The sequence below is a fragment of the Macrosteles quadrilineatus genome, unplaced genomic scaffold, assembly GCF_028750875.1.
Source record: "Macrosteles quadrilineatus isolate MER2022 unplaced genomic scaffold, UCM_ALF_1.0 Scaffold_2__2_contigs__length_208266976, whole genome shotgun sequence".
Classification (NCBI taxonomy): domain Eukaryota; kingdom Metazoa; phylum Arthropoda; class Insecta; order Hemiptera; family Cicadellidae; genus Macrosteles; species Macrosteles quadrilineatus.
Window position 1 is genome coordinate 159,801,193 of NW_026542595.1, and position 24,137 is coordinate 159,825,329.

Consider the following 24,137-nt stretch of genomic DNA (forward strand, 5'->3'; position numbering starts at 1 on the left):
CCCTTCAAATGCTTAAATATTCTCACAATCTAAAACACGTAACTCTTAATTAGTAAGTACTTAAGGTGTGCTGCTACAGAGATGTGTGTTTTAAGTTTATATTTATTGATATGTTAAGCTTAGTATGAAATTGACTAATTTGCGTAATTTAATCAAAATAAGTACATAAACAAGGAAACTACAACAGTTTATTCCGCTTAAAAACATGGGAATTTTTAATTTACATTTTCTTGAAAATTTGTAACCATTGCGCATAATAACGATTCGATACACTAAATTATTTGTTTTTTAAGCTTTACAAAAAGATATTCAATTCAATTCAATTCAATTCAATCATTTATTTTCACATAACGTTTACAAATCCAGCATAGCTGGGAAACAGGTGAAATATTCATATACATAAAATACATAAAACTATAATAACTACAAAATCAAATAAATACATCACCTAAAAAATCATTTACTTTATAATACGCTCTGTCAACCAGCAATTTGGCAACTTCTTTCTTGTATTTTTCAAACGATTCTAGTGATTTAATATTTTCAGGAAGTTTATTGTACAAAATTGTATTAAAATGCACAATTAATTGTACGTTTCGGAGTCAAAGATTGTAAAACCCAATTTTCACCCTATAAATCACCGTTCCATAGTCCGACCATGCTAGGTGCAGTCATCGATGTATTATACATCGATGATTACCACAAGATGTATTTCATCCGTGAAATAATTGCATGTGATTGCTTCTTGAGAAATCTGTGACAACAATAAAGAGAAGCAATATTACTTCAAACTAAAGATGCAAACCAACCAACGAATCCACGTAAAGAAACTGTACAGTATGCATAAATAACATGTACTTGTATCAGTGGTGATCGTTTGTTTTGTTGGATTATTTTGTTGAGGTTAATTTAATCAGAGACAGTCTGTCTCTGTAGGCAGTTTGGTTGGCTAAGTTTGTTATTCCAGCATACCTGATCACAGTTTTGCGTGTACAAGGTATGCTAACATTGATTTTACCGCTGCCCGCTCCGACACTTCATGGTCGCTGTACCAAACAAATGTTCACCTGTAAATGTTATAAATTTAAATTATTTTTAGGGGCGCTACCTAAATATAACTGTTTTGACTGATTATATAAGGTAATCTCAATGGATTAGCAAATCCTAGAATTTGAGAATGAACCCATGATGACAGCTATGCATCTTATAATACATAATAGCATGGAAAAATAATACACTTATTAAGATTTAGAGATTGTAATGCAGTAGCCTATTCGTGATAAAGATTTGACCAATGACTAAAATAATAAACTGTTGGCTTTGAAGAAATTAAAAACGATTTGTGCAAGTGAAAACCTCGTATATTGTTAGAAAAGTATTGTCATTTGTTGGTGTTTTAACCAGTTGTCTTCAATCGGCTTGTTAGTTCCTGGTGGATTCAATGTTTAATTTAATTTAATGGACTACAAAAATTTGTAATAAAACAGTTTGAAGAAAATAGCCCTCGTTAAACAATGCGTATAATATTTAACTAGTTATCTTTATTACCTTGAATAACAAATCATACGAAACACTCTCCTTTAAGTTAAAGCAAAAAGTCATAAAATTTTTTTTCATCTGGATACTCATTTTCAAAATGCTCAATTTCAATATTGTAGATAAGCGCACAAAAGAACACCGGTAGACGAAACTGGACTCCGACTAAAATAGAATAACGTAAATGAATGTTATCAAATTTCAACCGTCAAGCTGCTCTCTGCGGCCGAGGCTAAGCGTTTGAAATGTTACACTTTCACGAATGTATTTTTAACCGTCGGTGGAAAGTGCTGACAAAGAACGTAACGCGTTTGATGGTTAAATGTTGAAAATGTTCTAAATACCTTGTATGTCAATATGTTCTTATTTACGCATCTTTTGACTAATGGTATGCATTCAATAATTGGGAGAATATGTTTTGAAAACAATTATGATACTATATTATGGAAGCTTACCTTAAAATATTAAAATACCATTGTATTCTATTGTTCCAAGGTTATCATTATTATCGATCGAGAGCAGCACATTCTAAATGCATATTATTTTTATTTTCCCCTGATCTAAATTGTTTATTTATTTTTAAACAGAATGTGTAAGTTTGAAGAGTTGCTAACCTTAAGAAAGAATTCTGACAAATTTTTGTCATGCCGAAAACATAGGATTAACAGGACTAACGTATGAGTTTACGATGTCAATTTTATATGCCTAAGGCATTACCGTAGATATCAATCTTAAATTGATTATAATCGCTGTCGATTTATGTAGCTTTACTTATGCTAAACAATAATAAATACATAAAATGATTGTATCAATCAAGAAGGGTTATGACGTTTTTTTAGTGATACTATCTGTTTGGCTGAGAAATCTTCCAATAAAAAATAAGAAAAATATGTTTAAACACCTTTTAAAAACAGGTTAAAAAACAAACCGTTGCCTTAACTTACACCATACCTCGCCTCTCACTTTAGTAAATTAACATTAATATTATCATTAAACTTCCCCGTGTTATTGTCGAGTTACTTATAAATAATTTATTTCCTTATTCTTTTCATTTGTAAAAAAAAAATGTTGCACATCCACAAAATCCAACTCGCACAGTTTATGACTTACATTACATGAGGTATACAATCTTCGAGAGCTATTGTATCTGAAATGAAACGGTTAACTAGAGGGTTGATCTTTACGGTAGGGGTGGAATCAGCCTAATACCCCCGGGGATGTTGGGTTTGAACAGATCCAACTGGAGAACGCACTTGGCAGTTATAACTTTACTGGAGTTGCGAGCTCATGTTTGCGTATATCATGTGAAGGCTGGGTCTGGTTGGCGCCCGCCGAATTTCTGGTTGGGTTTACTGTCAAAATTTACGACTACATTAGCGTAAAATGTGTACTTGTGAACCAATTTTTCATTTTTTCTTAATTTTTGCTTATGTGAGTAACAAGGCAGGTGTGTAATGTAAAGACGTAATGACAATAATGTTTGAATTTATTGGTTAACATTTATCCTTTTCAAATTTCCCGTAGTAACGTTTAGTAGCCCGATGTAGTGTACGATTGAAAAAAAAACAATTTTTCAATATAAGTAGGAAGCGCATAGTTAAACCTCAATTAAAAAGTGTTTCTCTTAAACACATATTGATCACAAAGTAACTTTAGCATATGTTTTATTTATGCGATGAATACGTGTGAAATCCAACAAAATCGGACAATAAATTAGGAAGTAAATACTGTAACAATTTGTCTCTCAGTTTAGGATCTGTTTACACTGCAGATAATGCCAGGGTAATTGTAAAATATTTGCTGTTGTTTGTAATATGGCAAATCCTAGTTTGGGAATGTTTAGAGTGTTTAGCCTCGTTTTGCTGAATATCCATTTAATCAATTTTCCGTTACGTTCGGCGGAATTTAAACCATGTTCATTTTGGTCGCCTGTTCTACAATTCGTTTCAAGAAATTATGCTTGGATGCCAACTTGAGCTAAAGGTACATCATTAATTAAGTATGTATGTAAGTTCTTTAAGCATTATCGTTCATCTAATCAAACTGTCAACGATTGGCTTTGGAAAGTTTATGTCTTATTCCCGTTTCAAAATAGTTTGGAGCTTCTATTAGGTTTATAAAGTTCGAATATCAGCAATGTAAGTTAAAAGATTATAACTTGTTAAAACAAATATTTTGAAATAAAAAATCAAACGTGTTTTTCTTATTGTTATCATTAAAACTATTTAATATTATAATTCCCATAAGTATAGCATGGCAACTTTGAAAGTCTGTAGGACTGAATATACCCCAGCGGCAATTCAGGTAAAACAACATCTATAACAAATTTCACCCTGCGACTCCAAAAGCAATAATGTCTGTTATCAAATGTAATAAGAATTCGACACACAAACCCATTTCTACCGTTTGCATAGGTATCGTTGGTATCTTCTGCTGATGCAAAATATGTTGACTTGCAATTTAAAGTAATGCCACAAGCCGATATGAATACAAATCTGTTGAATACTTTTCTCTGATGATAGAATGTGCATTTTAAGCAATGCTTGGATTTACTAATAAGGAGGAAACACCAGGGCGCTTAATAATGATAGTAACATGACCAGGTTTTGGACCGTTACCTTTCAAAACGTAAAAAATGCCACTGGCGTAAAAACACAAAAAAATACCAGTTCGTTGTTTCCAGATAATCTAATTTGATCGAAATTCCCATATAGGGAATTAAAAAATTCAGTAGGTGGCACGGTAATACTAAAACCCGGGACCAATTTACTTTTACATTTTGATGTCCTTCGAGGCACAAAACACTAACTTATTCGTTTAAATTTTATATACGTATAACCAGAGATTAAAAGAAGTAGACATATAGGCGAATTTGTATTCCTCCTATAATTTTATTTATTTTGGCTACCATATGTCTATACTCCTTTTATTAATGGTATAAGTTATAATGTTTGTGTCTGTTAACAAGACAATGGGGCTTGCGAACGGATGGTGAACACGAACGGATGGTGAACACGAACGGATGGTGAACACGAACGGACGAATGTTGAGTAATGAATCTTGTACTGCACCCATCGATGTATAATTGATAAGAGTCTGGATTTTGGCAAGATTAATTTATACGTCGTAAACATTCGTTAATAAATTAATCTTACCAAATTTCAGACACAAAAATAGCTACTAGACGCATATTTATTTGTAGACAAATAATGTTCTACTACAGCACCTTCATAACATTCACAATGGCAACACAAAATTAGATAAACAGAACTTTGCTTTTGGCAGATATACAAATGTTTACCTTCACAGCAATATCCCAATAAAATAACTAGGAAGAGAATATCTTTGAAAAATTAGTCACAACACCCACTAACATTCTCGCCTGCTTAGGAGAGATTCAACTTCAACAAACATTAAACAAACAAAAACAAATCACAAGTTCGGTTAGTGACTATGTCAACGTTGTTATCCGATCGTATCGGTCAAAACTGACAAATATTGGTTCTGTCATTATAGTGTTGTGTGTACGAGTTGTCAATCTAAGAACGCACACCAGTAAGAGTTATTTACACAACAAACATCCACAAAACTGAGGTTCGTCGATATTTCGATTAGCGTAGTGGAATATTCTTATCGTATTCAACAGAATGCTAGTGTACCTGTTGCTCGAATTCGAGCAATTGAAAGCATTACAGGCGTTATTTTAAAACAAATAACGGTCATAATTTCCGACGACTTTATAAAAGTGTACTCAAAGATTGTGGAAATACTCACGATGTACACAACAGTTAGATATAATGAAAATTGTTTGTATCTTATCTTTTTTTCAAAAGCTGATCTTGTTTTTTAGAGTTTTCTACAAATGTTTCCCACTCATAGCCGCATTAGGTAATAACGATTATAAATTAAGAAAAAAACATTATTTCTATTTCTTCTAATTCAGTTTTATTTTTAGTAGGCCTATATCAAATTGTCCAGGATTTCTCGCTTTTTCCCATTGTAATAATTACACCAACCCAAGTATCGTCTACAGATGCAATACGCCAAAGAATATCATCTACGTGCAACACGCCTACCTACAATCTCCAAGAAGTGGTAAAAAAAGGCAGAAACCAACCCATACAATAGACATAAGTTAACTCCATAAGAAATAATTTTAAGAGTTACTGTGATATTAGGATTTTCCACTGATTTGGATTGCACATTATAACATTACAACATTATATTGCAAAACATGACACGATGCAGAAGAAAATTGATTTTAAAATCAGAAAAAAACCCTTTGCAAATACTTCATTTTGACAAATTCATTAAATCACAATTTAAATATTAACAGCTGTTTCATTAAAAAGTAGTGTAAAATTATACATATGGTCATAATGTAAACTAATCTGCTGAGGGGACTTTAAAGGCATCTGGGGCAGAGCCCCAAGAGAATTGACCTCGTTTCTATTTTGATGGCTCATCTACAGACCAAGACCTTTCTTTAGAGACGCCTACCAAGTTTCTACGCCCAGCCGTTCTCTGAAATTAGCCGTGACAAAAACCCATTTTTCCCCCATAAGAATAACATGGGATGGGAATTTAAAGGCCACTGGGGCAGAGCCCCAAGGGAATTTACCACGTTTCTCTTTTGATGGCTCATCTACAGACCAAGCCCTTTCTTTAGACACCTCTACCGACTTTCTACGCCCAGCCATTCTCTCAAATTAGCTGTCACAAAGAAAAACAGTTTCAAATTAATATATAGATAAAGGATGTAATTAAAGTCCCGCATGGGTTTAATATGTTCTGAACGATAACAGATAAATAAATAATAACTGGTACATCAACACAGCACCAAAACACCTACTTTTTGAAAGAACTGTCAGTTTCCTGTCATATGATGGGGAGTCATATGTCATATGTTAAGCAAGGAGTCAGAAGGAAATTTTAAATAGGAGCATAGGTTGATATGTACATCAAATTAAAGGCGTTTACTAGCAGAATACAATGCCACAAATTTGAACTCAAACGGACATCGGTTCAAAGATTTCTTGTATCATTTTGAATCTTTGAACGGCTGTAATTTTTATAGTTTTATAGCTAATAATCTAACGGAGGTACGAATGGATACTAAAAAGGTAATTTAATTAAAGTCTTGATCAGTAAAGTTTGAATTATTTCTAGAATTTCTTGATTGGTTTTAAATATGAATTGAACGGCAGATCTTTATGTTAAATGTTTAACAACAATCAGATAGAAAACCAGAGACGAGACAGTTCATGGAAATGGATTTTAGACCCAAGCTAAGCTATTTTATCATTATTGTAACCTGATTTATAAGACCTTTATGGTACAATCAACGATTTTAAATTATTACAGTATAAATTACTAGCAGTAGTTTTCTTCACCCAATAACTAAGGACATAGTAGTTTTGTCTCTAAAAAAGGTTTTGAGCTCTATGAAATTTGAGCGCAATTTGCACTAGGGTCTGCTCCATATAAATGAGAAAAGTAAATATTTATTTTAAAAAAAGTTAACCAACAATCGACAACTATGAGAACGACACCACTGGAATGAAGAGGTAATGAAATTCCTTGTTTGCTTCATGGTTTGCTTTGGGTTTAATACACCGAACCCACAAATACCACCGCAGCTGTTCCTGTTTTTTCACCGGTATCTCCTATCACATAGGCCCGTCTATGAATTGTTTTCGAACTAAAAATACCCATTAATAGAGAAATATGCTGTCAAGTATGGGTAAATTTAGCTAAAAATTGATTTATAATTCTAGTTTCCTAGACTGACGAATGTGCGAACTGTACAAGTAAATATTACGATCATGGGCATGTACTCTAGTTACCTTAATGAATGCCTTCGTTTTTGATTGAAAATATTATTGTAATACATTGATGTTATTAAAACTGAGTCCACATATACTTTATGTAGCCTATATTATATATAAATATATTCTATGTTAGCAACAGTGTTGTATAACTATACATAATATTTAATCCTCCTAGACTATGGCTGATTCTCTTTCCTTTCTAAGTAAGTCTATGGTTTATACTGTACTCACAGAGAAGTAATATAAATGTACTTGTGTTTTTAAACGCCGTTAGTTTTGTTTAACGTTTTCAAAAGATGAGATATTATAGTAAAAGTGATTATAAATTGTTCACTTACCAAAGAGTAGTTTGAATGTAGCTGCCGGGAAGGAACATGAGTCTGCAAAAAATAAAAAATAAATAATCAAAAGTATATACTTACAGCAAATAAGATTTTGAAGCGTGTTAACCATAGTATATAATGGTGAGATTTAAAGATACGTTAAAGTTATTCGGTAGAAAGCTGTTAATTTAAATTAACAGACATAGCGTCTTCCACAAAGTTGTATGAAATTTCGTTTGGAATCAGTAAAAGACAGTAAAAAATCTCAACATAACCTAGACCAAAATAAAAACGTAGTCTATGCATTAATAATTATTTGGACGATATTTAAATAATCACTGTGTGCTAAAGGTCAATGATTCGCACAGGCCAAGAGAGGTTTAGTTTGCCTTGTCTTTCAAACACACTTATCCTATACCATAGAATAAATTGGCGTTTATTTATTCTATACTTATACACTGATATGAGTCTTAACTGTTAGATATTTCTTTGTCAAAAATATTAAACCTTTAAGGTCGACTGAATGTCTTGAGACATGGTAGTATTGTTGTATGGTGGTAACTAATGGAGTTGGTATAATTAGTAATCTTATTCCAAATATTTTAATTTTACCACACCAACCTTCCCATTATACGACAGCTTTACGTATAGTTTATAGTTAACTAACATACAGAATTTTTTCCTGACACTGATCAGATTCGACTCATATTTAATAAACCCTCACAATAATATTCATCACAAATGCTTATTGATTCTTCATATTTTAACCGCATTTATATCCTCCACAACATTAGCTACTAATTGGGAGCGTAACTAAAGTTACAACTGCACTAGTGTTTGAATTATTGCTTGTTAACTCGCTAACTATCAACCTGTTGCCGGACCTCGGGGGTAGCAAAACCACGACAACCCTGAGGGAGACACCCTTGTAATCTACACAGATCTTGGTGTTTACCATCAGTAAACGGGCAATTAGCATGAACAGTGTTGGCAATCATAACAATTCAGGGGTTAATATTACCCTCTTGTTAGAATCTCTAAATTGTCTCCGTACTAATCTATTAGGGGGTTCACACTGAAACTTTATCGACTTCAATCGTCACAAAAATTAAAAAAAATATTTAAAACGTGGTCTTGGAAAAATAAGAAAACAGTGAAAAAATACATAACTTTGGTGATTAATAGTTAGTATGTTATTTAAAAGATCACTTTAAAACTAAACACAATATTGAAAAATGCATAACTTTACCATTACTGGCAAAGATAATACGATATTTTAATTATCCCAAATATTTCTACTAAATAAAGAAACAACTAACAATTCAACCAGTTTAAATATTTCGAGGCAGCAAGCTACTCTAAAATGAGTGCCTCTAAAAAAGAAAACCATAAAATGTACCATAGTTTTTATTGTGGGTAAAATCAAATTACTTGTAAACATTTCATTCAAAGAAGATCATAGCGTTTTTTGTTAGTTATGCTTGCTACTCACATTAAGATCTATGTACTGCTGTACTACTGTTGACAGATAAAGCTACAACTCATCCTGAGGGTAAATAATTAATTAAGGTAAATAGGGTACATGCCCATGATCATAACATTTCTGCTACTGCAAAATCGACCAACGTTAACGAAAAAAATGCAACAATTATAAAATTGCATGTATTGTTATAGTTAAGTTATGATTGGAATTTACCTATACAATCTGAAAGGGTAAAACAGAAAGTCTAAATGACAATGACGTCTCAGGACTTTTGATTTTATAATAAGGAACATAAATTTGCATTGAAATCAGGTTACATTATACTACATCCCAATTAAAAACTCCACATCTACTAGATATCAGACTGGGAATTGTATTTATTTATCCGGTGACGACAAACAAGACATTTGTTTTATGTAGTTAATAAGTTAACTTCAGTCAAGTGTACAAAGTTACAGGTGAAGCACTCCAGTGAGGCAATGCTGCCAACTGAAACTGTGACAGGTGACACTCACGGCTGCCAACTTAACATCTGAAGGCTTCAGTTAATAAATTTGAGATCAGTGTGCCAACACTTGATGTTTAATTAAAGTTAACACCTGGGTTTTATTCATTCAGAATAAAATTTGAGTAAAATTAACCAAATGTCAAGTGTTTTTACGACTAAGAGCGTAAAACTATGTATTACTAATACTATGGTTTCTTACACCTATTTTAATTTAGAGTACTCAAGGTGTAAAAATACGTTGTGCGGAGGAACACTTTCTTTAGGAACAATAAAAGGTGTGTTCACAAATATTGTTTAGTTTAAACAGTAGCCTCTATTTCCATTACTATATTCTCGCCCTAATTTATGATTCAAACACCATGTTGACAAACTAGCCTTTTAGTTTAAGTAATATGTTTAACACACTATATTTCAATTCAAACACTACACTTACACACTATTGCAGAATTGAAACACCATTTTCACATACTAGTCTTTCGTTAGCACACAATATTCTTTCATTAGAAGCCTAACCAACAAATCTGACAAATAAACCAAAATGTGCTAAGAAGTTATATTAAAAATGTTTAGTGGTAACTAGTCAATTGAATGTAATATGAGATGTATAGTCAAAGATTTTACTAAACCACTGTTAAATAATTAGCTATTTTAGATATTATAACATTATACGTATCAGTAAAGGTTAAAGATTTTGCGAGGAACTATTTTAGATCTGAAAGTGAGAACGATTTTAATATAATAATTATTGAAATATCAAAGATGATATTTCACCCCCCCCTGATGATGAACCTTTCCCTCGTTCAACCAATTATTCTGCTTTACTAAGCTTAAAAAGTCACTGAAAGGAAAATTACGTAGAGAAAACTCATTGCATCAACCGTGATTGAACTCCTCGCCTGGGTGACTGAGTGTTGACGTTTGATGGACTTGAATCACTGAGACTGCTGGAGTCGTGATAAGCGAGAATTTTACTTTTATCTGCGTTTATCAGACATGAACACTGCATAGTGTTTACAAGACAAAAGTAAAATAATAATTCTAGACTGGACTAGTTAGAGAGGTTTACCTTTACAACAAATTAACGTAAGTAGTGAAGTAATTCATGTTCAAGTAAAGAACGTCGCGACCCTCTTTTACCACCAAATGTTACAAAAATTACATTGTGTCACCTAAAATAGAATGTATATGTAAGGTATTACATTTAAATTTAGGTATAGCGTAAAAACTACGGCAAACTTTAGGAATCTATGTAATAGCATGTTTCAATACTCCAGAAATTTGTTTTAATGATTTCAATTGAAGTATTGAAGCGTTATTATGCGCCTAATGGTTACGGAGAAAATTCCAAAAAAAGTAAATTTAAAATTCTCATGTTATTCTTATCGAGAATAAGTCAATTGTTGTAGTTTGCTTGTTTACAAACATATTTTGATCAAATTTGGAAAATACATTCATTTCTTACTAAACTACAGTATTAACATTTTATAACAACAAACACTTTTTTACCCGCCCTGTTGCAGCAAACCTAAGTACTCGTTTAAACTAATTCTATTTAAATCTATACTATAATATAAAAATCTAATGGTGTCTGACTGTATGTGTGTTACTAATAGGTACAAAATCTACTGAACCAACTGGGCTTAAATTTTACAAAAATATAGCAACCATACCAAGGACCATTATAGGACTATTCACATTTCGATACTGACCGTAGGCTTAGCCCCTTTGGCTTTAGGTTCTGAGATTAACATTTTAAAAGTAAATATTGATTGGTCTCCATGGCTTCGATGAGAACACTTACAATGTTTGGTTACATTTGCTTTGGCATTTAAATGTAAACAAGAAGAACTGCTAAACTGCATATTTTACAATTTCAGACAGCTGATACAAAGAAATTAAATATAATATTTTCCATAACTATGAGATAGGTTTATTTTAATCTAACCTTTTATCATGGATTATTTATTCTAAAACTATGTCAATGATTATAGAAAAAAAGATTCTATAACCGTTGCTGTATCAACTCCGGCTCTGCTTTGGGTTGTTTTAAGCGTCGTTATGCAAATAATGTTATTGATATGTTTTCATGGAAACAGTAGGAAAATTACAATGTATAGATGTTTTGTATAAATTTGGAGGCTACTTTAAATAAATTCTAACTGTTAAACGTGTGTTAGATTAAGTTAACATAACTTGCACATCACATTGTTTTTATATGTATATTTAGATAAATTAATTTATTGTGTTTTGCTAAACCTATGCTTAAATTAAACTAAAGGATATCATCAATGACTAAATTGTACGTTATTTTTTGTTTTCCAAAATCTGTTGTATATGTGTAACCATAGTTAATTATCAAATGGTAATACAAAATACTCTTATTTTATCTTAACATAGCTTTCAGTTCACATTTACTTAATTTAATACATTTATTATTTGTGTTTTGCCACACCGCTGATTAAATTAAACCAAGGAAATATCATAAACTATAAGCAGTACACAGTGTTCTATTGTTTCTAAAATCAATTAAATATCTGTTGCTATGTTTACTTAATGGTAAGTGTGAAAATGTAAAGGCAATGGACGATGGAAGAACTGGTTTGTATATTAAGTTGTTTGTTGATATTTTTATAGAGTAGAATCAGAGATGCAATGAAACATATACTGTATTTGCTATTACATTTTTTAGTCCTTGATGCTTTGATAATCATATTAGTTTTTGTCTGCTGTCTTTGATGCTAAATTATTTGTTTAAAATTTTTTATAGTACCTATAGATATAGTTTCTTTAATATTTCAAAAGACTGTATTGATAAGGCACAGCAATATTTCTAAAGTTTATAACAGCTGACTTAGTTTTGCTAATGATTTATTGTTAGTGAAGAAACTGAAGATGGAAGGACTTGTGATTTTTAATAATTAGTATTCTTGCAACTTCAAAATTGAAATTTGAAATTTCAATAATAAATTAAAAGATATATAACTAAGGGAGATGAAGGTAAATCATGTATGTCAAAGTTTTATTCGAAGATTTGGTCAGTTTATCTCATATCAGCCTACACAAGATTTAAAACTAATCAAAATCAAAATGGTGGTATCCACACTACTTACCAGATTTAAAAGTCATAACTTAAACGTTTTTATTAAGGCCATAAAAATTTAGTATTGTTTCTAAAAGCGTTGGCGGATGTGTAAATATTATATGCAACAGATGTAAAGATTAAAATGTTTCTATTTTGTGTCCTCTTCCCGCTGCAAAGCACGGGTACGACAGCTATTGGGGAATAAATGTGATATTTTGAAGGAGACATTTTAGTGTAAATAGAATCAGGCAAATGGAAATTCGCTAAGTCTGTTCGTTTGCTGCAGCGGGGGTATTTATCAATATATATTTACATACACATTGAGTCAGGTGTTGCCTCAAGTCATAACCCAATCATCACATCTTGTTGTAAATACAACATGAACTTAGCAAATACTTTCTGAATTACAACACCAAACGCGTACAGAAAAAGCTTCCAACACCAAATTGTTGTGGACGTAGCAGAGATTAGATAATCTCACTACATTTTAAGCTTGCTGTTCGTTCAATTTCAGATTAATACGCACCAACGCGAGCAAAGCTGTTCTTAAAAAATGAACCGTGCTCCAAAAAATGAGCACACCGAAATAAACACACTGATTACAATATCTGATCACAAAATCAATAGTATTCGTTTTACATAATTATATTTCCCCGAACTGTTTGGCAACGAAACCAAAAACTAAAAATAATCAAAGCCTCAGAAGACGACAAAGCAAATACCGCCAAGTCTGCTGACCGTTGTTAGGAATCGGTGCAAAAACAATTCAATAACACGTGGACTGGTTAACAGAGATATAAATTACACTGTATATTACGGTAATTATGTGACGAAACAATCGCCATTGAGCAGGTTCAAAGAAGTAGTAATGGAGCAGGCTTTTGCCAAATGCACATGCCAACATAATACAAGAGATTCACTTCAATGCTGCATAAACAAGATTTAAAGTTTTGTTTTGTTTCGAACTTATTATGAAAAACAAATAGAATATGCAAGGAGAATTTTGAACAGCAAAACGTGACATTTGTAGATCTAGAAAATAAAATAGAATAAAACATGAAAAATATTATAAAACTAATATAAAATAAACCTTTCAACCATGTTTGTACTAGTGTCGAGTTTTGTCCCGTTTTCAAGCTCCAGACTTGAAATAAACATGGGATTGAGTCTGGTTATATGATTTTATTTCCACCATCTCCTTAGAAAATTATAGTAGGTTGCTGATTTTCTACTTTCTTTCCTTCATTATTTATTGTAAAAAAAAAGAATAATCTGACATTGCTAATATAAACATTTTAGCTTTTTAGTTTTGGATTAATTCACAATATACTAAAGTGATTAATGAAAAAAAAAATTATTGGAGAGTTTGAGTGATTGAGTCAATTTAATTTAAAGATGTACCCTGGTAAAAAGCACAAGAATAATGAAACAAAATGATAAAAGGTAAGTTGACCACCAATTTAAGCTTTAGGGATACACAATTCTGTATATATTGACTCCATGTAAGCAGTAAAATTATTACAACTTTTATAAAGAAATAAAATCTGGGGGGAAAAGAGTTAAGTCGTTTCCACTGAAGATAGTCTTGTGACGTGCTCAGCGCAAAGTTGAACGACAAAACCTCAATACGTCTTGAGTTGTGGCTTTGTACATCTAAGTTTGAACTTAGAAACAAAAACCAACTTTTTATCTTAATGTGGAACTTTTGGATAAACTTTTTCATAGAGAGAAGTACGGGGTGTCCCACGAAGGGGTTTAAACGTTTGATTTTATATTACGTGCCCATTCATGCACCGATCTTTTTTAAACTTTACACAGTTTACAAAGTAGGTTCTAAAAATATTCTGGAAAAATTTCAACTCCCTAAACCTTAGTAGAAACAAAATGGCGGCATATTGAAAAATTTACCAATTTGCTTCCTATAAAAACTACTTTCATGATTTATTATCTGATTTGTTTACTACGTTGCGGTTCTAATGCTCATTGTTGAAGAACAGCTGTTTCATTGTAAAATTTCGCTTGAGAAATCAAAACATAACCTAACTTTCTTCGGTACTGTTTCACTGTAAAAGGAGTCATGAAATGGCTTTTAACGTTGAACAAAAAGTTAAGTGTTGTGCGTGGGCTATTGCTTTTGGCAACGTCACTGAAGCAATTAGACAATTTCAGGTTGCCAACCCAGGAATTGAACCACCTAGTAATCCAACAATAACCAAGTGGAAAAATCTTTTGTTAGAAACTGGTAGTGTTGTCAAAAAGTACTCTAGGGGATCTAATGAAGAAAGAGAAGAACTGGTGTGCGCATCAATGCTCCGCTCTCCAGGTAAACCAAAATCAATAAGGAAGGTTGAACTTGAAACTGGTGTTCCAAAGTCTTCTGTACAAAGAATTATTAAGAAAAACAAAATTACATTTTTCAAAAGTCACCTAGTTCATCAACTTCTTGAAGATGATCCGGACAGGAGAGTGGAATTTTGTTCTCGTATCATTGAATTCCATGAGTCAGATCCTGATTGGCATACTCGAATCATTTTCTCAGATGAGTCCACTTTCTACCGCAATGGTGTTGTAAATAGGCATAATTGTAATTATTATAATACCGTCAATCCCCACATTCTTGAAGAGATTCCAATTAAATCGAAAGGAATTACTGTTTGGGCGAGTTATAACGGCGTGTTATCTTACGACAATTCAGACAATACAATGAATCAGATTAGGTATGTACGAGTTTTAAATGAACAGGTCTTGCCTCATTTGACGGTGCCAGAAATGAATCAAGCAATCTTTCAACAAGATGGTGCTCCACCCCATTTCGCAAATCCTGTCAAGCAATTACTAAATGGCAACCTTCATGGCCGTTGGATTGGTCATGGAAGTGATTTTTTAGATTGGCCACCCCGATCACCTGATTTAACTGTTTGTGACTTCTTTTTATGGGGTTACTTGAAGGAACAAGTTTATGCCCATAGCTTCAGTAATGATGAGGAACTAAAACGATCAATAGAAGAGGAACTTTTCCGAATACCGCGGAGTTTCTTTGTAAGAGCTTACGAATCATTTGTTACGCGCTGTTATCAGTGTGTTGCTGTGAATGGGTTACAGTTTGAATAATTTTGGACATTAAGGTTTTCCATTTGGGTATGTTCTAGTTTTTTTTTTTATTTAAAAGTCATATTGCCCTGGAAAGTAACAATAAAAATGTTTTATAAAACCAAAAATACCTTTTTTAATGTTTTTAAAGTATCGGTTTTCAATATACTGCCATTTTGTTTCTACTAAGGTTAGGGAGTTGAAATTTTTCCAGAATATTTTTAGAACCTATTTTGTAAACTGTGTTAATTTTGAAAAAGATCGGTGCATGAATGGGCACGTAATATAAAATCAAACGTTTAAACCCCTTCGTGGGACACCCTATATATATCTCGGCCAGTACTAGACAATGCGGATTTAAAATATTGAAAAACATAAACAGTTTAAAATTTGTGTTTCTATTTTTAGGTGGATACCCTTTAAAATACAGCTAAAATAGTATTGGTTTAGGCATTTTAATATGGTGGGTAAATAACCATGAAAATATAAAATAAATATCCTCCCTAAGAGATTTTGAAACTTCGAATTTTAGTACCATTACCATTTGAAATAAAGAATACAACTACTTTAAAAGATGACCAAAGTTTAAAAGGCTGTCAGAAAATATAATTTTCATATGACGCGTTTTACTCCAAACAAATGTTTACTATAACCACTACTTCTGTTTCTAGACTTGGTGTGGACGAGGTTTAAATACATGATCCTGACTTATGAAACAGCTTATCTAAGTCATTAACAAAGCTACACAGATCATCTCACTATAACACTCATCACTTGCTCATATTTTTTTGTTTAAAATACGAACCTATGTGGCGTTCCCCTGTCTGAATTGATAATTGATAAGTCCAGAAAATCATGCACAGATTGCGACACTTGAGAGTGTATATGGGGCGAGGAGCTGTTTAAGGGCAGTTTGTAGTTTGCACACATCACTTAAGCAACCACTGCTTTGTAAAGTCAGCAATGGAACCCTCCGTCTGATGGTCCAACAAATGGACTATTTGGATTCTAGTTTTCTGTTTCTTAGAAAGAAGTTGCAAGTAATTATCGCATAACATTTTTTTATTGTTGCCGACGAATGTTTTAAATAAATCTATTTTTTTCCTACCTTAGGATAATTTAATTTTATTAACATTAGAATGTAATAGGAAATCGGAAACGTAGGACACAATTCCAGTACATTTCAGGTTAAGTCTCTGAAGATGAATTTAAACTTAACCACTGAAACTAGAGTAATACTTAGTAAGTCGTTGCAACAACAAAAAGGAATAACCAACGGAAAAGGTTAAAAGTATAAATATTTGGCACAGTCGTTCGATACGAATCCCTAGAAAATAATATATATTGTACGTACAGCAGAAACATTTAATACGGAGTACATACTACTCAAGGAAAATTGCCTATTCTAAAGTCAATATAACACTGAAAGCAAAGAAACCCTCGCCGTACACAGTTGGTGACTTGATATTGCAGACTGGAATTGTAATAGAGTTTACCTCAATATATGAAACTCTTACTTACTTATTCTGTATTTTAACACAACACGTGAAAATGTAATAGTGTATGTAATCACAACGTCATATTAATGGCGTTGCAAATACAAAATATTTATATAAAGATTAATGGTTATGTGGTTTACAATTTCTTGCATGATAAATGTATAAAATACTAGGTATATTTAGGTTTTCACAAAACGAAACTTTAAAACATACATATTGTCTACTTAAATCAACAAATTATATATAGTCAGAGAAATATAGGATATGACCTTAAAACAATTGCAAGAAAACGTTTTATGGTTTTATTTTGTAGTGTTGGGTTTGCAGAATGACATACTTAAAGTTGCCAAAAATCGGTGCACAAGAAACCCCTTAAAATCACAGTTTAAAATGGCGGCTTTTCCCAACATTGGACAAATAAAAAATAAAAAAATATATTTCACATGCATTTGTTATGCACATTTTTCGAGATATCGACTTGGAACCACCACCTATACTTATTGGGTGGTTAGTACTTCATTTTAATAGCGAACACGTTTTTGGCCGCCATCTTGGATCCGCAATTTTGGACATAGATGTTTTTTTTTTCAATGTAATGATAGTGTTGTGACACATCATTACAAACTACATTTTTACACTGATTTCAATGACGAAATCCGTTTTTCAATATCTTTTTTCATTTAGAAGATATACTCAAACTAAAACTCTCCCCCATACATTTCTTATGGATAGTTTGATTATTGTTTTTTAATTATTTTTCTTATATCTCCAGTTTTTATTAACGCTTGCAGTTAGCTCTAGGCTTAAAATATTCAGTAATCTAAGGACTTTCATTTGAGCTCTTGAGAATTAAAATCAGACGAGTTAAAGACCAGCTACGAACTTCAGAACAATATTAAATTTAACTTTTTAGAAATTAGTTTTTATTAAAAGATTTATAACTCGGGTTGTTAATACGTCACCAAGTTCTTTCTGGTCTCAAATTACTCAGTAAATGTTTAGCTTTGATTTTATTAATCATTAACCAAAATCTGACAATTTTAAAATTAGTCATGGACCTTAATTTAACATTATAATGTATTTATTTAGAAATTTGTCTTTAGTTAAAGACGTATATCCCCAATTCTAAATAACTCCCAAAACTCTTATAGTATTAAATAATTCGCCAAATTATTTACTTTTATTTTAGCTGAATATTACTTATTGGTAGTTATTTATAATTGGGGATATGTGTCTTAAAGCCAAGGCAAATTTCTAAATAAACATAATTTAATGTTAAATAAAGGTCCACGACTCACTTCAGATCAGTCAGATTTTATTTAGTGATTAATAAAATTGAAGCCAAAGATTTGCTAAGTAATTAAAGACCATAAATAACTTGGTGACGCCTTAACAACCCAAGATATAAAACTTTGAATAAAAACTAATTTCTAAAAAGTTAAATTTAATATTGTGTTGCGATTTGTAGCTGGTCTTTAACTCGTCTGATTTTAATGCTCAAGAGATCAAATGAAAAACCTTACATTACTGAATATTTTAAGCCTAGAACGAACTGCAAGCGTTAATAAGAACTGGAGATATAAGAAAAATAATTTAAAAAAATTATCAAACTACAAAACGTCCATAAGAAATGTATAGGGGAGAGTTTTCGTTTGAGTATATCTTCTAAATAAAAAAAGATATTGAAAACGGATTTCGGCATTGAAATCAGAGTAAAAATGTAGTTTGTAATGATGTGTCACAACACTATCATTACTTTAAAAATTTATCTATGTCCAATATGGCGGATCCAAGATTTCGGCCAAAAAACGTGTTCCCTATTAAAATGAAGTACTAACCACCCAATAAATATAGGTGGTGGTCCCAAGTCAATATCTCAAAAAATGTGCATAAGAAATTAATGTGAAATATTTTTTGTTTATTTGTCCAATGTTGGGAAAAGCCGCCATTTTAAATTGTGGTTTTAGTGGTTTTCTCGTGCACCGATTTTTGGCAACTTTTAGTATGCCATTCTGCAAACTCAACACTACAAAATAAAACCATAAAACGTTTTCTTGCAATTTTTTTAACGATCCCTGTGTACGTTTTTTAGTTTGCTTGGACTAATATGTATGAAAGGATACACGATAGAACATACAAAATCATTAAGCATTCCCGTGATCAAAAATTCTTAAAAAAATCTTCAAAGGATTTCTGAATAAAATGATAAGGTTTATAAATAACAAAAAACAACTGAATCTATCTAATCTAATCTGAAACTATCGTTCTGGACGCAATCCACACAACATGTTTCCGTACTTTATAATCAGTGTTTAACAATTTAGGAAATGTTCATCAGCCTTTAATAACATCTCTTCTGATATTTAACACAAACGGATGTTATATGCCGGATATGTTGCAGCTTACGGTGAAATATTTTCTAATGAAGCGATCATAGCGTCTTGTAGATGCCACGTGCACACGATTAAAAGGGAGAAAAATCTAGTTTTAACTAGTAAACACAAACAATGAAGGGATTGTTGCCTTTGTTGCCAATGAGCCAAAAATACAACCAGCATCAGTAGCGTGCAGTAATGGCCTGTGTAGTGAACGATGAAACAAAACATCACAGTACTGTACTGTACTGCTAGGAAAGACAATGCACTAGAGTTCAATGACAGTAATAAATAATAATAATAAAGTTAATAAAGAGCATGAGAAAAGAAAATGTTTAATGAAAAAAAAATTTAATCGGCTCATTAATTTGTGAGATAAACCTCGCCCCCCTTTTCCCCTACCCATAACTTTTTTTTAATAGCAAGGTACCCCTTGTGACATATCAAATGAAAAATAAATTTCACCAAATATTTTCTATTTTTATGCTCTTGCATTTAATATGTCACAAGGGGTACCTTACTATTTAAAAAAATTAAGTTGGTGGCAGGGGGGGAAAGGGGGGGGGAATGTGAATGTAACGTTGGATTCAAAAAAATTGGGCCCCCTACGTCAATAGATGATTCCCGCAAACTGCATATTTCTATCTATTGGGGTTTTTGCATAAATAAAGATGCAAGTTTTTAAAAAAACACCCTGTATATATAACTGTTAATTACTTGTTTGTGGGTATTTAAATTGCATTTCTGACTGATCGGAAACTCACTCTGGCAAATCTATTTTATAACTTTATTTTATCATAAACTAAAAATTGTACAAGTCAACAGGATTGCTGAGATAGGGGTGCACTATAAACTGTAAAACTTTGATTATATCATTTTCCACTTTTGCAATAACTACACGAAGTAATGAAGTATTTACTAAACAAGCTAGAATAAAACCAAACATTATGGCAACATAAGTTATAAACAGTCTACTATTACTATTAAAACCCAAAAGATACATGGAAATTAAAACCTTTGTTCCTTGACTCAGCACCAGATTTAGGTTATACCGTTCTACGAGATTCGGGTACATTAAAAGCAATTCAAAAAAGTTTAAACTGTCTCGCGATAAGAACATGTTCGTCGGGTTTCCGAGGTATTGGGGTTAATTGAGGTTTCAAGGGCCAGAAGCAGTTATACAGGTCAACTGAAATTGGCACAATCATCCTCAGGGTTGAGTCTGACCCTTTTCTCAACAATAAAACGTAAGCCATTTTAAATTATAAATGTAAAAGCTCCTATATTTGATTGAACATTTTATATCACTAAAACCTTCGTTTATTTGTTTATAGTAGGCTGTAGAGTTAAAAACTAATTGTAAATTACGTTTTATCCGTGGTATTTGATTTATTTTATTTTATTTACATACCGGGAATAATTCTTTAGGCACATGTCTTTACCGTCCATAACCTTGATAAAGGTTGTTTATAAGCTAAAAAAGTAGATGTCAAATTGCTAATATTGTTAACTAGGTGAAACCCGTCGAAATCGACGGTTACTTTCAAATCTTACGCTAATTCATCTAACTGCAATAAATTGAGTGAAATTATACATATTTTGAGCATTTAGCATTGTTTAAAGAGTAATAAGTGTAAAAACAATAATGATATTAATTGCGTTAGTTACCAAATATGGTTGATCATTCAATGAAAAAAATATTTCCCATACCGTACGTCATCGGAGTTATTATTAGTATGTTAACTGGTATCTCTTCTTTTAGAAGAACCGTTTAATAGTATTAAAATCGTATTGGTGGATCTTTTGTAGTTAAAAACTTCTGCGATTTCATCAGTGTAATAAAGATTGATATATGATTTTATTTGAGAAAAATATCTGTTTGTTGATAAAACACATTCTAACTTCAAAAAAGAGGTCCATACATTACAGTGTAAGTTTGATTTTTCCTTCGTCACGTCGCGTCAGTTCATATCGTACTTCCGTAACAAAGCATAGTTTTGAGAAATTGGTTGTGGGGTTACTGAAGCTAATAAGACACTTCTGCACTTGTATTATTTTGTATTGTATTACACAATCGAAGATTTTCCCAATGATTGAAACCATGTAGGACAATAACCTCATGAACCTATGATGTGATGATCCGTCTAGAATAATATGATAAAATATAGCCAAAAGTGATGAACAAGGCATACACCAACCTGTACAATAGATATCGGATAGTCCAATAAGAAATAATTGTAAGCGTTACTGTAATAAAAGGATTTTCCACAGATTTTGTAATGGAACGTTATATTGCAAAACATGACATGATACAGAAGAAAATCAATTTTCAAATCAGAAAAAAAACATTGCAAATACTTCTTTTGGACAATTCAGTAACTCCCAACAAATGTGTGTTGTTCAAAATACAATTAAAAAATTAACAGCTGTTTCATTAAAAAGTATTATCCACATTTCCAAAATGTAAACAAATCTGTGGAGGGATCTTTAATGGCTTCTGGGGCAGAGCCCTAAGGGAATTTACTTCATTTCTCTTTTGATAACTCGTCTACAGACCAAGACATTGCTTTGGACACCTCTACCAAGTTTCTACGCCCAGCCGTTCTCTCAAATTAGTGGAGACAAAGTTTCCAATTAAATATTTAGATTCCCCCATGTTAATCTTATGGGAGAAAACCCAACTTTGATGGAAGATCCTGCCCAAACTAATAAAGATTTCAAAAAATGAAAAACACTTTGCAAAACTACAGATCAGGGCAATTTTTTTGACACTTTAATCATTAAAATCGGTCCAAAAATGAGGGAGGAGTTCTGTTTACAAAAATCGGCTTAGCGTATTATATATATAGATTTTTTGCAGATATATAACACACGTTTATACTATTTCAGTAGTTCCTATATTTACGTTGCAGGGTGTAATCCTTGCGTTCAAATAAATGACATTGCAACTATAAATTTGACAGATAGACTTATAAAGATCAGATATAAAATACATAAAACCCTTCTGTCAGGTTGTGTCAAAATGTATTACTTGTATACAGTTATGTGCGCGGTTTACCCTTTACCATTACATTGCACTTTATGTATTGTAAATTATGACAACAGTTTATTTAAATAAATTATTATGTAATCATATTTTCAACAACGTAAAAATAACATTTAGATTTTAATTTTGTTTTATCTATCGGACGCAGGTAATTTATTATGCGACTTGACACAGAAAGTGCCCTCGTCAATCTTCCTTACAATTAAAGCAATGATTTTTATACACAACAGTTGGTGATTATTGTAAGAAAAAGTGTCTTTAATAGAAATAAAATTATTGAACGTTTTTACCTTGAAGTACACTTATCATGAATTAAATATTAATCATGGATTTATGTGTGTTTATTTTCAACCAACAACAATACACTAGCAAGGTTGGTCTACAATGCGGGAGCCTGGTGGGAGCCGAGCCAGAAAGGTCCTACTGTGAACTGGACGTTGTGTTGTGGTTGTGGGTTGAGTTGTGAACTGGCCGTTAGCCATTTGGCTCGTCGCACTCTCCAATAGTTTCTCTATTGTAAACTATGATTTCTTAAAACTGTTTTCCCGTTAATATTTTACGAAATAGAATAGAGGATCGTACTCAGAACATAAATTTTCTTTCAGGATTCACCTATACTGCATTGGGAGGGTTCCGGTGATTTCAATCCTTGGTTGGATTTTAATTTATTAAGGTTCCGGTAAACCCAACACAGATTCTGGACGGTAAAGAATTATTCAGGTTCGCCTAACAAAAGCTAGTAGTGATTCATGAAGCTAGATACAACCTTACCAAAACATGTGATGTATCAGAGCGATATAACATTTAACACCCCATCAAATTTGAAGATGTTTGCACGTTAAGGTTCAGTACATTGGGCACAAATGGGACGTCAAACTTGTTCCCGGCATATCCAACTCCTCGAACATTTCCATTGACATTCCATGAGGGAAATTAGCACTTGAGTTTTTGTACAAGAATCGGTAGTATTCATACCACACAACCAAACAGTTGACTTAAAATTAGTAAAAGTACACTAGGGCCTGTAATGCATTGTAAATAAACATATTGACATGTCTATAATTACTTTTAACAATAATTTTTAGTGAATTCAAAGCAAATTCTAAAACCGATTCAAATAAAAAACATCCATCATAAATAAATGAGCATAATTAGGTTAGACTGCACATTTTGGATGCAATGATTAAAAGCACTACAAAAATCCGTATGTATGGTCAACATAATACGAATTAAATTCATGCAATCTCAACTACTTGGAATCCATGTTTCTAGCCCCATGTAGAACTAAATTACTTACGCAATTCCCATCACAGCTTAAAATACGTCAACTTAGTACATTTTCGGTGTTAAATCACCATCGTCAA

The 24,137-nt window shown here is 32.1% G+C and overlaps 1 protein-coding gene across 1 annotated transcript in view; it reads right to left on the reverse strand.

Annotated features, from left to right (window-relative positions):
* Positions 1-24,137, reverse strand: part of LOC128985962 (calcium uniporter protein, mitochondrial) — a 301,746-nt gene that overhangs the window by 169,787 nt on the left and 107,822 nt on the right. The window contains exon 2 of the mRNA XM_054405975.1: positions 7,706-7,747. Coding sequence (XP_054261950.1) covers positions 7,706-7,747 — 42 coding nt within the window. The remainder of the gene's footprint in view (positions 1-7,705; positions 7,748-24,137) is intronic.